General features: G+C 36.1%; 1 protein-coding gene across 1 annotated transcript in view; it reads left to right on the forward strand.

Moving 5' to 3' along the window:
• LOC136817583 (pyridoxal-dependent decarboxylase domain-containing protein 1-like) overlaps positions 1-14,427 on the forward strand; it is a 29,018-nt gene extending 14,591 nt beyond the window's left edge. Inside the window, exons 15-24 of the mRNA XM_067073907.1 lie at positions 386-521; positions 1,159-1,238; positions 1,826-1,931; positions 2,587-2,645; positions 3,067-3,179; positions 10,087-10,258; positions 10,946-11,023; positions 12,230-12,322; positions 12,644-12,749; positions 13,944-14,427. Coding sequence (XP_066930008.1) covers positions 386-521; positions 1,159-1,238; positions 1,826-1,931; positions 2,587-2,645; positions 3,067-3,179; positions 10,087-10,258; positions 10,946-11,023; positions 12,230-12,322; positions 12,644-12,749; positions 13,944-14,227 — 1,227 coding nt within the window. The 3' untranslated portion in view covers positions 14,228-14,427. The remainder of the gene's footprint in view (positions 1-385; positions 522-1,158; positions 1,239-1,825; positions 1,932-2,586; positions 2,646-3,066; positions 3,180-10,086; positions 10,259-10,945; positions 11,024-12,229; positions 12,323-12,643; positions 12,750-13,943) is intronic.
• The last annotated feature ends 468 nt before the right edge of the window (positions 14,428-14,895 follow it).

The raw sequence follows: 14,895 nt of genomic DNA on the forward strand, positions 1-14,895 counted from the left end.
ACTCAAAAATGCTCGTGAAGATTAAGGAAAGTTAGGAGAATACATTTTTGCGGAAGCTTATTTTTGTTGCTGACAAGCCACTTTTTACTAGACTGGAGTCGTTTATAATGTGTGTAATACAGTAGTATAGACATTATATGATAATACGATGATTGTTATGGGATTTAATTTGTAAAAACTAAAATTTGTTCTCTCCATTACTTTTTGCTTTATTTCTACTATGTCTGAATTCTTCGTCTATCTTGCTAGACTACTTTTCACAGAAATTCTTTCATTTTCGTAGGGATTTTTCCGTAAAAATCGTATATCCTTGAAAACCGACTTTCGTGGTAGACACCCAAACCAAAAATATAGTTCACTAGTGTGATGATTCTTCTTTCCACAGGCACAACAAATGATCAGTAGACTGGACGTGATCAACGGTGTCAAACGGATTGAACAGCCTTCTGGTTTATCACCTGTGGTTATTTACAAATACAAAGCTTCACCGAGTCTCCCCTTGACTCTGGACGATACGGAAGGTATTAATTTAATGGGATAAATTTTCGCGGGAGATTTAATTTTTCAATGTTAATTTCGGAGACTTAATTTCTCGGATAGCATTATCGGGAGAAAATGTTTCCATGGTTTTGTGTCTCTTTACTGCCAAATTATACATAATGGTTTTTGAAATACACATTATTAGCGCTTCTGTGATGCCAGTTTACATTTAAAAAGAAGTTATTTGTCATTTTTTTTGAGTTTTGCTGAAAAGAATTTCGTACGTCGGTCCCAGCCTCCTTGCTTCCTTCCAAACGCTTTTTCTTTTGTAACCGGAGGGAGGGGTACTAGTTTTAGAGAATGTTGGGTATATGCGGGCCAAAGAGAGACTTGAAAGCTATATTCAGTAGAGTTTCCTTAACTCGAACCTCTCTAACTCGAATATCTCCTTAACTTGAATAAGTTTCAGCGTCCCTTCAGTTAGAAATGCTTTATAAACCTTACTCTATAACTCGAAATTTCCTTAACCCGAACAAATTTGCGTTTGCCGTGCGTGCTCCAGTTATGGAGACTTAACTATGATTCAAATAACGCAAAATTCTACTTAACGAGAATTTCGAATTACACAGAGGCTACTGTAGCTATTATTGGTTTTTGCCTTGTTTTATTTTCTTCCAGAGAAAGGAAAGATATTGGCTGCAGCACCAAGAGGCAAGATCGAAGTATCGGAAAGACTGACCAATTCATTCAATCAGAAGGTAGGTAGCACGATCCCACTGACCTTTATATACCCTGGACCAGGTTTCTGAATCCTGGCCAAGTAAAATCTTTGATCGGGGTTTTTTTGAACGTGGTACCCGAATGGTAGCACCACTCAATAGCGGTGAAAATGCATCGGAAGCGCTAGGTCTACATTTCATCGAATACTTTATTTCCTCGAATGAGGTAGCGCCGTAAGGACGTTGATTTTTAACATTTCTGACTTCTTCTCGGTTACCAATTCTGATCAAAGATGGCGGATATAGCTCGGTCCAGGGTATATAAAAGTCAGTGCACAATCCAAATTTCTAAACATATCATACTGGAATATACCACAAGGGTCAATCTCATTCGAAAGTTTTAATTCTGTCGTCTTTTCTTGTTTACCCTAGGACACCTAAGCACCTAGTTTTTATAACGATTGTAATAACATCGGAATATCATTATTTTGACCCTCAGAATCTTGAAAAAACCCAATTTGGGTCACAAACTTCACAACATATTCTTGTCTAGTAGTGGATAGCGTCATAGAAACTTGACTATATTTTTTCCAAAAATCAAGTGACAAGTTTTTGTTTTTTTTCAGCTATGCGACAGTCTAAATAAGGAGAACCCAGCGTTGCGAGTCGAGGCTGTCGAAATACCTCGTGAGGGGTTATGTATGAAGTTCGACCCGTTATTGACATCTAGAGGTTTGTCTATTCATGATATGCACCACTGCAATGTCTTCTGACATTACGTCACGGAACCAATAGCTCATTGGTTGGAAGTGACGTAAAAGCAGTCAATACGTCACTTTCAACCAATCAGCTATTGGGTGGAACGGAAGACATTGCAATGGTGCATATCATGAATTACTTTTTACAGATTATATAGTTTTTGGGAAAATTTATTAAATTTTCCCTGACTCTATAAGGACGGTTCAAAACTTTCAACCTGTTTTTCAACAACCGTCCAAAATTTAATCCAAATTTATGTAACTTCAATCAAGAATTAATCTGTAAATACGTTGAAAAGTTGTTTTGTCTTGATAAAGGAGAAAAGCTTTCAGAGAATCAGGACCGTTTAAAAGACGTACCAAGATTTATTATTAGGTCACGAAAATGTTGTACTTTTGAATACAGAAGTTAATAGATTCAAAAAAATAAACTTTCCACAGAAGATGTAGATCACTGTGTCTTGATATTGATTTAGCAAATAAATCGAAATATTGACTTTTTAAGATCATTCGTATTACTTTTCTTTTAGGACTTAAAATCTTGAGTTGCGCCTTTTCGGAATTTAGTTTCTGCTTTATATAAATTTCTGCTTAAAGGAGTCTTCAAAATCTTTTTCTTCATTTTATAGCGAAAGGAACAAGCAAAGTAGATGTTGATAATTATATTGAGAGTTTGCAACAGAAAATTGTAGGTCCTTAATAATTTTCTTATCTATACATTAGTGAAAGTCAAATTTTTAATGTCGTTTGTCCGTATTTTCAATTCTGAGCCTACTAGGCAAAGGCGGTTGACCCAACTGCAACGCCCATACCTACGCCCATATCTAGGATGTAGTATCAAGAGTAACTACAGTTGACTCTCTCTAATTCGATCTTCAAGGGACCAAGAATTTTCTTCGAATTAGAAAAAGATTCGAATTATAGAAAGTATTCTATACCAATCTCTAGCTGAAGGGACCAATATTTTAGTTCGAATTATAGAGAGATTCGAATAGCAGAGGTTCGAATTAGAGAAAGTTGACTGTATTACCTTTTGTAGTAACTGACAACTGTTAATACAAGAAAAAAACTCGTATTTGATATTCCTGTTCAATTTCTCTTTCTCGCAGATCATGATGGATAATCTATTGGTGTCACGTGACCTTTTCACCGAAATGTTCTCCAAAATCAGTGACGTCATCGTGCTGGATACGAAAGAGTTACCGATCATGGGAGCTTTCCAGTAAGTTTTTTATTAGCTTATTATGTCTATGGAAGATCATCTTGTGTATCTTACATTAGCTCTCTTGCAACGCTATGTTTTTGAATAAAGTATATTCAATTCTCGCTAATTTGAACTCTCAATGGAAAGCCCAGTTTGCTCGAATTTAAGAGGAATTTGAATTATAGAAAGTGTTTTATAGATTTTCCTTTTACGGGAAATGATAATTAAGGCTGATCTCCACTTTCGCGCAAAATGAGTGAAAACTTTTTGTCAATCGCCTACAGAAACGATTACGTCATTAAAAAAGTTTCGCGCGAACAAAGTATCAGTAATATCAGTTAATTGTGGTGACAGTGTGCTCCATATCAGCAACGTAAAGCCAAAATATCAATCTTCAAAATTTTTGATAAGTTGTGCAGGATTTTTTTCAGCGTCTGAATTTTAATTGTCTTTAAAGTGTTCGCCGGCGTCGTCTTAAAAGTGTTCGTCGGCGACAAACTTTTGTGGGCGTACCATCAATAAACTTTCTTTCAACGACTTCAAGTAACCCTTCCAGCTATGCCAAATCAACCCATTAGCTTCACTAGAAATCTGTTCTCGAGCGGGATATATACCATTCATGGCGTTGACATGACACGTTTTATGCCACCACGGACCATATTTCGAATCGCAGTTCTTAGACGTATCCCGATCATAAGTCCCGAACTGACTACCGTTGTAACTCATTGCGGTACCTGTAACACGTCTCTCATACGGGTTGTTGTGATTATAATTGATAACACTTTGATAAGTGATTCCGTAATTTTGAGCTTCGTCTTCGATTCGGACGCAAACCAATTTGGATTTTTGAATTACCCCCTGGAAATCTTTGGCGAGTACTAAATAATCGTATTTTTCGCTTGTTGTCATCAAATGCAGCCATTTGTTTCCAAGCCAATGTTCGCCTTTGTGAAGGATTGCAAATAATTAAGGAAATATTCTTTTAAAAATATAGACTCTATAGACTTGAGAAAATTTGAAAAAATTCTTTTCTATTTTCTATTTGGTTGAGTCGCAGGAGACTTTGAGGCCTTTCAATTAGTGCTTTTGAGGACGGTTTTCCCACATCCTACTTATTGCATACCTTATCGGCCCTTTTTACACCGGCCCTTATTGGCGTTATTTTTGGGCTTGTGGCGTAATAAGGGCCGGCGTTAAATTAGGGCCGGCGTAAAAAGGGCCGATAAGGTATGGAAAACTCTAAAATATTTAGTACGATAAAATACGATATTTATGTTTTCGTGAAATGAAATGTATAGAGCTTGTGTTCTTGACTAGGGAACCATGCCATACTACTAATTAGGCTCACATTTCTGAATCTTTGAAATTTTTTACCTTCGACATTTCCAAAACCTTCTTTACATTCTTTCCATGCTCGAGTAAAGAATTCCACACTTCCATCAAAACGTTTTTGAAACACCATCCAACCTCCTCCATCCTCCTAATTATGAGTATAAAAATTTGAAGAGATTTTTCACGTAACTTCCGTCATTTTGGAAGCGAACGTTCGATTTGCGTAAGGGATCGCCTCTACAGATTCGAACGTTTGCTTCCGTGTTGGCTGAAATTATGCAACTTAACCGACTATTTTGTTTTAGTTTCTGTATCCTACTATTTCTCTTCCCGCAGAGAATTCTTTCAAAATTTTCCTCTTTTTCCCTTCTTCTTATTTTCAAATGTATAAAAACATAGTCCGTACTATTATCCCTACCGGGATTTTCGGTCTTTCTTTACATTGTTTCTTGAACTTGTGTTGAGAAATTAGTTTATTTTGTTCACTTTTTAATCACGTGATTAAATCTTTTAAACCAATCCCAAGAGGAGTACTAGGTAACATGATCAAAAACTGAGCAAATCAATTTTTATTAGCCCATCGCGCAGCACAATGGGCCTTTAAAACATAACTGGTCGATAAATTTGACTTTGTCGGGGCCTATGCGCGCAATTATCAATCGACGATTCCAGGCTAAAATCGAACTACCTGACTTTCTATTGTGCGCATGTGTAAGAAACCCTTCTCTAAAAAGACGCAAGAAGACTCTAGTTTAGACGGTTCACCTTTCGCCCTGCCAATTGTAATTGTAAGAGTAGGTACAAAGCGGGCAGTTAAATTCTTTGCTTCAAAAAGTTTGAAAGAAGACATTGCATTGACGTCAAGAGATTGACTTTAGACAGCCCATTTTATGCTCACCTTAATCCACAATTAGAATAGGCAGGGCGAAAAGTGGGCCGTCTAAACTAGAGCTTAGGACATACCTTCATGTTACAGTATACTTTGCGTCTGTATTTCCCAACAATATCCACATCATAAACCCCATTCTTTCTTATGCCAAACTGGAACAAATCAGCGCAATCTCTAGCAACCGGTGAAAATAAGTGCGCCCCAGGGTGGTTTTTCAACGCCATTGATTGTCCAGGATATGGCCTGAACAACACCCCATACAATAAACAATTAGTTCGGGTTGTCTGACCATGGATAAAAGCATATGATACACATTCTCTATTGTGGACACACATACTTAAACACATTTTGTCGTCCAGAGTGTTGCCGCTTTTAAAAGGTTGAACCATGGATGGAGCTTGGTCTCTTGCAACCAGTTGGTATATGTTTGAGGATACGGCAAACATGATGTTTGAGAATAGTATAAGATAAATGATCGTGGTGGTGTTCACTGGAGCCATTGTTTTAAAACGATCTTATCCACAAACCTATGATTTTGTGTGTTCCTTCTTTCAGTTTTTCAATTTTCTTTAGCCATGTTCCAAATGGGTTTTCTTCAAACTTTATATTAGTAGCTCTATATTAAAAATGTATACATGTTTTTTTATAAGACCTTCCAAAATTTTTGAAGCCTTCGAATGTTCTTAACTTTTTGAGTTGAAGCCTAAAAATGTTCTTGACATGTTCTTATTTTCACCATTTTTTGAGTATTTTCGTCCATTTTCCTAAGAAACTGAGTGTTTTTCAGTCGACAAAGCCTTTAAATGTTCTTAACTTGTTCTTAACATTTTGGCCATCGAAGCCTCATATTCTTATAAAGTTTGTTCTTATAAAAAGAACGTGTATAACAAGTGTGCGATAAAGAGCAATTACTTGTCTTTCTTACCTGCTTCTCTCTCATCGATCAGCCTGAAATGAAATATATATTTAAAACAACTTCCAATTTAAAATATTTTTTTAATTCTTGTAAAATTATTTTAAAATAAGTAGTAAGCAAACGATATCACTCTTATATTCAAAAACAAAACATTTAAAGGGACATAACAGTACTTGCGAAATTTATAAACAAACTGTATGCAGCTGATAAAAAATCAAAACAAGTGTCACATAAAAATCTAAATAAATGTCAAAATAAGTGTCAAAATAAAAAATCAAACCAAATATGGCTAATTTTGATTGTTCAATTGTTTTACAAGTTTGTTTTGGACACTTGATTTTAATTGTTCTCTTTAACCTTTTCCACGCCTTCTCTTTGGGAACTTCAACCCGTGCACGCCTTGACAGTTTTACGCTTTCCGTCATAACTTTTGATCTACTAAACCGATTCAAAAAAATAAGCCCATTCTGGAAAGCCCAACTATCCTGCTTTTCCAAAAATGTTAAAATAAAGGATTTTCCTTTATCAATGGTGACACAGTAGTCTTCTGCCTTAGAGTTGAAAAAAATTCAAAACGCAATTTGTCATATTTTTCAAAATTTTAAGTTCCGGTTAAAAAAAAAGTGGGGAGAACATTTGCGATACCATAATTTTCTGGCTCATTGTTTCCACCATTATAACTACAACTGCTAGCCAAAAAATCACAATCATACCTTTACTAGAAAAGGCAGAATTCATTTTTAGAAAACCTTGGTTTTCGAGAAAATTTCCACGTAAATCAGAGGCACATAAGGCAGAGGCCCCTTGAGGTAATTTTTATGGGAAATATCACTAAAAACAGCTAAAAATGACTTTCCTATCATCAACCAGCATGAAAGCAATAGAAACAACATAGTATATACACTTTGAAACTCTTTGCAGCCTTATCAAAAGCCTTAACTTGGGTTTCGGTGACGGTCGATGACGGCCGACAAGCCTCCAGTCCTCACCCTTAATGTACCGTCATACTAAAGAATAATGAGGCAGAAACTTACCTCAAACACTGACTAAACTACATACAAGCAATACATAACATTTTCAACCAATAAAACAAACCATTTTCCACTAAATAAACATAAAAAGTTAGTTACAGCAGTCAATGAGCTCATAATTTCCAAAAGAATATTTTGCCTGGTTTTCCAGTTTGTTTTGACAGTTAAAATCGAAAGTAGGTGGTTTAAAACTATTGAAAATAGTTTGTTTACATTTTCTCTCCGTCATATAAGACATTTCCCGGGATTTAAAGGCGTCTTTAAGGCGGTAGGGCGGCTTTTCTTTAAACTGCACGAAAAACGTATATTTACGGCCTCGGCTATAGCTTAAAACGTAAATTTACGGCCTCGGCGTGGTAAAGGTTAATGACACGTGGTTCGCCCAATGTTTACATTTTACTACTTTTATGTCCCTTTAAACTTTCTTTTTTCCTTTTCAAAACCTTTACTCTTCATTTGATACGTCTTGACAAGAAAAGCTATGAATAATCTAGGATACCGAAAACTCGGTAAAGCATTTTTGTTTTGTCTCATTTTTGGGTAAAGAATGTCATTTTCTGTTAAGCTTTGATTTGGAAATCCTTGACACCTTTCTTGTACTTAAATGTTAAATTCTGTTAAAAAAATTGATTATAATTATAAAACTTTCTGTCTCTATGACCCCACTCTAGTGAAAATTCTTTCCGTAAATGGCCCGTTTTTTCGCCCCACTGAACAAATCACTCATCCCACCGGAATTTCGTAGTAAAAAATGGTCCCATTGAAAATGATAAGGTTCCACCACATACCCCACCCAAAATGTTCTGATTTTAATTAATAGTACATATAATAATATGTTACAGTACATCAGTTCTACATTTTAACGTGTCCAGTTATTTTTTCGAGAAACGCTTGATTAGCTCTTTCTTTGAAAAACATTACACGCTTGTTTTATTTTAGCAAGTAAATTCTTTGCGGAGGCTTTTTCATAAAAGTGAAAGACACAAATATATTTTTCGGATCCGGCATGTGGGAATAGTGTCAGGACCTGCAGGCAACCCAGTGGGGTTTGGGTATGGGTGTGGTTTGGGTGTGGTTGTGTATCAGGTTAGCTAGGAAGCTTCTTTCTCTCTCTCTCTCTCTCTCTTTCTCTCAGGGTCAGTGTTGGAGCTCGAAACAAGCACTCTTTTGTGACTTTCCCTTAATATAGTCTGGTCTGTAGTTTGTACAATTTAAATAGCCGTCAGAACCACTCTACTGGCATGAATCCGTGGTGCAGTGGTTAGGGCGTTTGGTTTCTTATCATCGGAACTTTGGATCTAGTGGGTTCGAATCCTCCCGGTGGCGATCTTTCGGAAAATCATTCAAACAGTTGATAAATATTAAAAATAACTCACAAAGTCCTAAAAAGTCAGAAAAACTACGAACTAGAGACTGAAAAGTAAGAAATAAGTCCAGATGTGTCTTTCGCAATTGTGAATAAGCCACGACCATTCTATGTCATCTTAATATGGCGAATTTTTGTTTTGAGTTCTACTCCCTGCGACTTGTTGCATTTTCTCTGGAGAAAATTAATTTTCAACTTTCTTTAAGAGAATGACAGGGGGATTCAATTACCTTTTTCAAAATAATTTTCCAAGTAAAAAGGAGACTAATAAGGAGATTATAACTCTAGTTTTTTCAGGGAACGTTCTTACAAAAACTTGAACCAAAAAAATTATTTTTGCTGTTTATAAAATCTTATCAGCAACGTACACGTTTTTTTATAAGAACATCCAAAAAAGCCTCTGGATGTTCTTAACTTTTTGAGTATTAAGCCAAACACGTTCTTAATTTCACCATTTTTTGAGCATTTTTGTCCATTTTCTTAAGAATTTGGGTATTTTAGAGTCCCCTAAGCCTTAAAATTCTTAACTTGTTTTTAACATTTTGATCATCGAAGCCTTTTGTTCTTATATAGTTTGTTCTTATAAAAAAACGTGTATGCTGAATTAGTCAATCAAACCAATAGATTGGATGTTATAAAATCTAGTTTTTCCCTTGTTTAGATTCATATAATGGAATTGATTTGTCATGTTGTTTGTTATCCAAATAACTACCCCCTTCTGGTGTCATCCAGGCTAATGCGCCCGCTGCCCTTTTTAATATTTATATATGAGATTTTTCTTAGAAGGTTTATTTGTGTTTCTGTGTGTTCGGTCTTTACCGTGGAAAGCCTTGGCGCAGGCGCATTTGTCCGATTTTACTGATACAATCCTGAAAATTGGATCAATACCTCGGAAGTGTTTTATATTATTTTATATTTCATATTTTGGACCCGAGTTTCAGCGCCTAAGATGAGGCTAACAACTTTGGAAAAGCTCAAAAATTCTATAATTGCTCGATTAAACTAAAATTTCACGCACCTTAAATTTCCATACGAGTCCCATCATGGTAGAAGTGTACAGCGGAAGAAAAGTTTAATTACTGTGTTCAATATGTTTGGAGCATTTTATAAACCTTTCAACCTTAATCACAATCACGATAGCTATCTACCCGAAGGTAGGGGAGGGCGCCAATCTTTCTCCCTGGATTGCTCCACTTACCCTTGATCCTTCTTAATTGCTGAGCATCAAGCAGAGAGGCATCAAGTACCAATTTGGGAATCTTTTATATGACACAGCTGGGGATTGAACCCACAACCTTGTGAACCGTAGCTGGATGCTCTACCAGTGCACTACGGTCGCTTAGCGGGATAAGGATAAGTGCATAACACAGAATTTATCTTCGTTTTATCAGATGTATTCCGAAGTATTGGAAGACGAAGACGATGTCAAATTTATCAGATCTCAAGAAACAAGAAGCCAACGAGCTGAATTTGAGAATTTATCAAGCACTCTGTACACAATTTGAAGACGTCTTGGTGTTAGCTCAACAAGACACTGGTCTTAATACTGTTCAGTTGGGAATGGTAAGAATTTTAGATTTTCAAGAGGACGATTTTCCGTCAGGAATGATAACTGGGTTGAAGGGACATAAAAGTAGTAAAATGTAAGCGTTGCGCGAACCACGTGTCATTAAAGAGAACAATTAAAATCACGTGTCCAAAACAATCTTGTAAAACAATTGAAACAATCAAAATCAGCCATATATGTTTTTATTTTTTATTTTGACATGTGACATTTGTTTTGATTTTGTATCCCGCTGCATATGGTTTTTTACAAATTTCGTCAGTACTTTCATGTCCCTTTAAGGCCTTAACATTGTTGAATTTCTTCATGAATCTGGAAGGTTTAGAAATGCTTTATTTTAGCTTTTTATGCTAATTTACTGTAGCTTCCTTCTTCATATTTGTCGATTTTTTGTTCTTCCTTTTTTTTACATATAGTCTAGTATTTCTGACATCATAAAGTTAGTTCCTAGCGGGTGGAGGGACTTTTTTGCGTTTGGCAGTGTTTTGTAATATATATTCGCATGTATCTTTGTTTCAATAAAGAAAAATGGCAGAACCTAAAAAAAATGTGGATAGCTAGGGCTATCTCAAAAAATAAGGTTTAACCTGCAAAACGCAAAAGTTTGTTTAACAACCATTGAGAATAGAAAAATGGAGCTTCGATTTGCCTAGCTACTTACTTACTATTTGTTCTCTTTCTTTTAGGTCGGAGAATCATTCAACCTTCAATTATTCAGCGAATTAGTTGCTAAGCTAACTGTCGAATTTGAAGATAACGCCAAGGTATAATCTCTTACAGCCAATTCGATTGACTTCAAAATATGCCATTTTTGCCCTGATTGCCAAATATTTTGCATTCGATTGACAAAAATTTGGCAAATGTGGCAAAATTTGAGTGCCATATTAAATGCCAAATAAAAAAGATGATCTGGCATTCTTGGCGTTTTTGGAACTTACCTCCATACGTCTCCATACAAAACACTGTTCCCACGAGACCTGTGTTCTTTTTTCGCTCCAATTGTGCCACTTTTGCCAAAGATTTTGAAAAATAGAAGACCTTCCAATGCTAAAGCAAAACAATGCCGAACCGCAAAATCGTTCGCTTTACAAACGCCGACAGAAAACTGCTGACGAAGCATCACAAAACCGAAATCATATATACATTCTGATACATTACGTAACTTTGGAAAATTCATCTTTTAATGAGTTTTACCAGAAAAAACCCACTGTTAAGAAAGTTTATCCCATCCTCTTTTAAAATGTAGTAAAACTCCATTGAATTAGGGAGTACAAAAAATAACCATGCTTTCAAACAATAACCGGAATTTTTAGATCTTGTAAAAATTCAGAATTCCGGAGAAATTTCAACCCGAAAGTGCTTGAATTCTGGGAGTAATTTCTGTTGGAATTTAAGGAGGTGTAACCACAAAAGATTGGATCTATTCAACACGGGGGTACAGTATAGATTGTAACTGGCTTGAGCCTTGAACACGAAAAAATCTGTGGAAAGTTGCTTTACCTTGTTAGGGAAGCCGGATTTTTTAGTTGGCTACTGTACAATGCTACAGATTTACTATTCATGATATGCACCACTGGAGAGTCTTCCGAGAAAAGAATAAAGAAAAACTTAAAACTTATAGAATAGAAAAAAGTGACGCATTGGGTAGCGAGCACCTCACTAAAAACCGGGATTTTTCATCTCGTTTCTTAGTGAGATCCAGTTTGACGATTCTCGAAAAATAGAAGTCTTTCAAGTGCTTGGACGCAAATTCGATTTTTTTGCTACTGCAAGAGCTTCGAAAGTTAAAAGTGACGTCAAAAAACCCGGGCTCAAAACGTTCGAAAAAGTTGCAAAGTGGAATAGACGTTAATTGCGTAGAAAAAACGCGGATGACGTCTAGTATAGGCTACTTATTGGGTGGAAATTTTTAAAAATTCTCGGAAGACTCTCCATTGGTGCATATCATGATATTCATTGCTTTGTCATAGTTTGTGGAAAGTGTTACAGATTCCATTCAAAAGAGTATCGAAGAAGCGCAAGACAAACTCAACAAAGAACGTGAAGAAAAATTCTTTCAAGATGTAAGAATAATGTTGTCCTATCCTCCCTGAGAAGACGTCTTGTTTCTTAACATAAAACAGTGAATCTCTTACCTAACATACATGTTTTTTATAACAACATAGTGCTTCCGTGCTAAAAGTTAAGTTAAGAACTTTAAAGGTTTCGTTGAATTTCTTAGGAAGTCGCACAAAAATACTCACAAAATGAAGAACATTTTAGGCTTAAAACTCCAAAAGTTAAGAACACCCAAAGGCTTTTAAAGATTTTTCCACTTAACACTTAAATTTTATCGGTATTTAGTGCCTATGCCTCGCTTATATTTGTTTCTTTTCTTTTTGTAGGGCGTATTACGGAGTGTGCCGGTGGTAGCATCATTTTATAATTGGTTTTCACCCCCGCCCAAAGAGGATCATGGCGTCACTGGGCGCTCCTTCGATTTATCTTCAGGTAAACGTATGGATTATTTTTTTAAGATTACATACTGGTTCAGCCAAACCAGCTCGACGCTTGATTGCTTCTTACTACGATGTCTTTTTTTCTATCGCACCTCGCGCTCGATGGCTATTATAAAGACAGGAGTAAGAAGCATTAGCGATCGTCGTGCTTGCTTCTATAATACTTGTTGGTCATTATGATATAAGTTTTATTTCAAACATTTATCCAGATTTTTTTAAATTCAACTGAACTCAATTTTTTTCAATATACCTCTAGATCTAGATGGATTCTATAGTCCATGTAACCTTCCAATCAGGGGTCTCTAAATGCTAAGGCTCATTTTGTGATACTGTCATCTCATTTGAAGTGACTTTTAAGAACAGTAAAAAAGTGATACTAAAACAAGGGCGTATTCTCAATTATGATTTTGTATAAGATAGATAGAGTCGATATTTTACTTGAATGATTGTTTTCACAAGGTCCACAGCTAGCCGGCTCAGCTATCTATGAACTAAACGAAACATCGGAAGGATGTGCATAGAGTGCAGAGGGGTTGAAGCCCCCCCCCCCCCCCTGAAGGTTTGGCCCCCCCCCCTGAGATTTAGCCCCCACCAAAATTCGAAATAGACAGCCCCCCTACCAAAATACAAAAAAAAATTTAATTTATTCTTAAAAATCTGAACTGTAAAATCTCCGTGAATGCCATCGAAACCCTTTACGGATCCTCGCTTTGGCTTATTACTTTTCTGAGTTTCTTTTTTGTTCATCTATAACACAGAAGGAAGTATAATACCGAAAATTTTCCATAGAATATGAAGTTCACAATAAATTTATTGGCCTTGTATAGCTAGAGGAAGATTTTTCTTCTATAAAAAATAAAATTTTATAAGAAAAGTAAATTGTCAGTGAGTAGAAGACAATTCTAACTTAAGAAAATTGTAAACACCACATGAAAATAGCTGCGTTCTTTATTTATCATTCATTTCAATAAACAAACTTAGTTCTTGGAAAAAGTTGTTAGGTTAGCCCCCAGTCAACAGACCTAAACAAATAGCCCCCCCTGAGTAAGTAGCCCCCCCCTGATCTTAGGGAAAAAGAGCCCCCAACCGGAACTTTAGCTTCTAGCCCCCCCCCTAAGAGCCAGGGGGCTGCATTCTATGATGTGGCTATCGCTCTTTATTATTCGATTGGAATTTTGCTTTTCAGGAAAACTTGATTCAACAGAGCAGACCTACAAATTCAAAATGCAAGTTCATGACGACCAATCAGATCTCTTATCCAATGCGTCTGATATCTCCAAAGCGTCAGCCCTCGAAACAAGCAGCGTAAAAGATCCAGATGAAACTTCTACGTCAGCCGAAATGAATGACGTCACTGTAAACGATGACGTGGAAACGGGAGAACCGATACAAACTGAAACATCACAGGAACAACCCGTTGAGAAAGCGGAAGAAGCCGGACAGGAGGATGTCCGGGAATCGGATGTTTAGTTTGACCAATAAATTGAAGCTGAATTTTGATTTCTTTTTCGTCTTAGAGTTAAGTTTCTTTAAAGTGCAAGGTGTTTTTTGTGTCTGAAAAGAATTGCTCTTGTTACGTATGCTGTGTACCACAATGAATCTTTTAAACAGTACTTGTGGACTACTATCTAAAAGTCTGCTCAACAATCAAATCAATCTGATGGATTGAATCTCAAAAATGTTGATGTAATTGAGCCCAATAAACCAATTCGTGCTCAGAAAATTGTTTAATTGTTGTGCAGACTCCCACTCCCCCTTCTTAATGGATTTTAATGAAACAGTCCATTTGCATGTCTAGGATGTTAGGGGGCTTTTTTATTGGCGTTTTGTGTCGTTCAGAGATCTATTCAGGAAACCTTGCCTGTAATGGACAAGATCTATTTTTTTTTTAGCATTGGAATCTTAAAATTTTATGAATGCATAATATTTATACGAATCTATGTTACACGTTAAAGTTATCTTGTCATGTTTCTTTTCTTCAATTTTCTTCAGTTGAGAAAATTCAACAGTTTTCAAACTCTGTTAGCTTGATGGAAATGTGTACGAGTATTGGTTGAGAAATTTTATACACGCTTTTTTTTTATAATAATGGTGTAAATCCATTTCATGATGGATATTCTTAACTTTATTGGGAAAAT

Source organism: Clytia hemisphaerica, unplaced genomic scaffold (genome assembly GCF_902728285.1).
Source record: "Clytia hemisphaerica strain Z4C2 unplaced genomic scaffold, Clytia hemisphaerica genome assembly, whole genome shotgun sequence".
NCBI lineage: Eukaryota > Metazoa > Cnidaria > Hydrozoa > Leptothecata > Clytiidae > Clytia > Clytia hemisphaerica.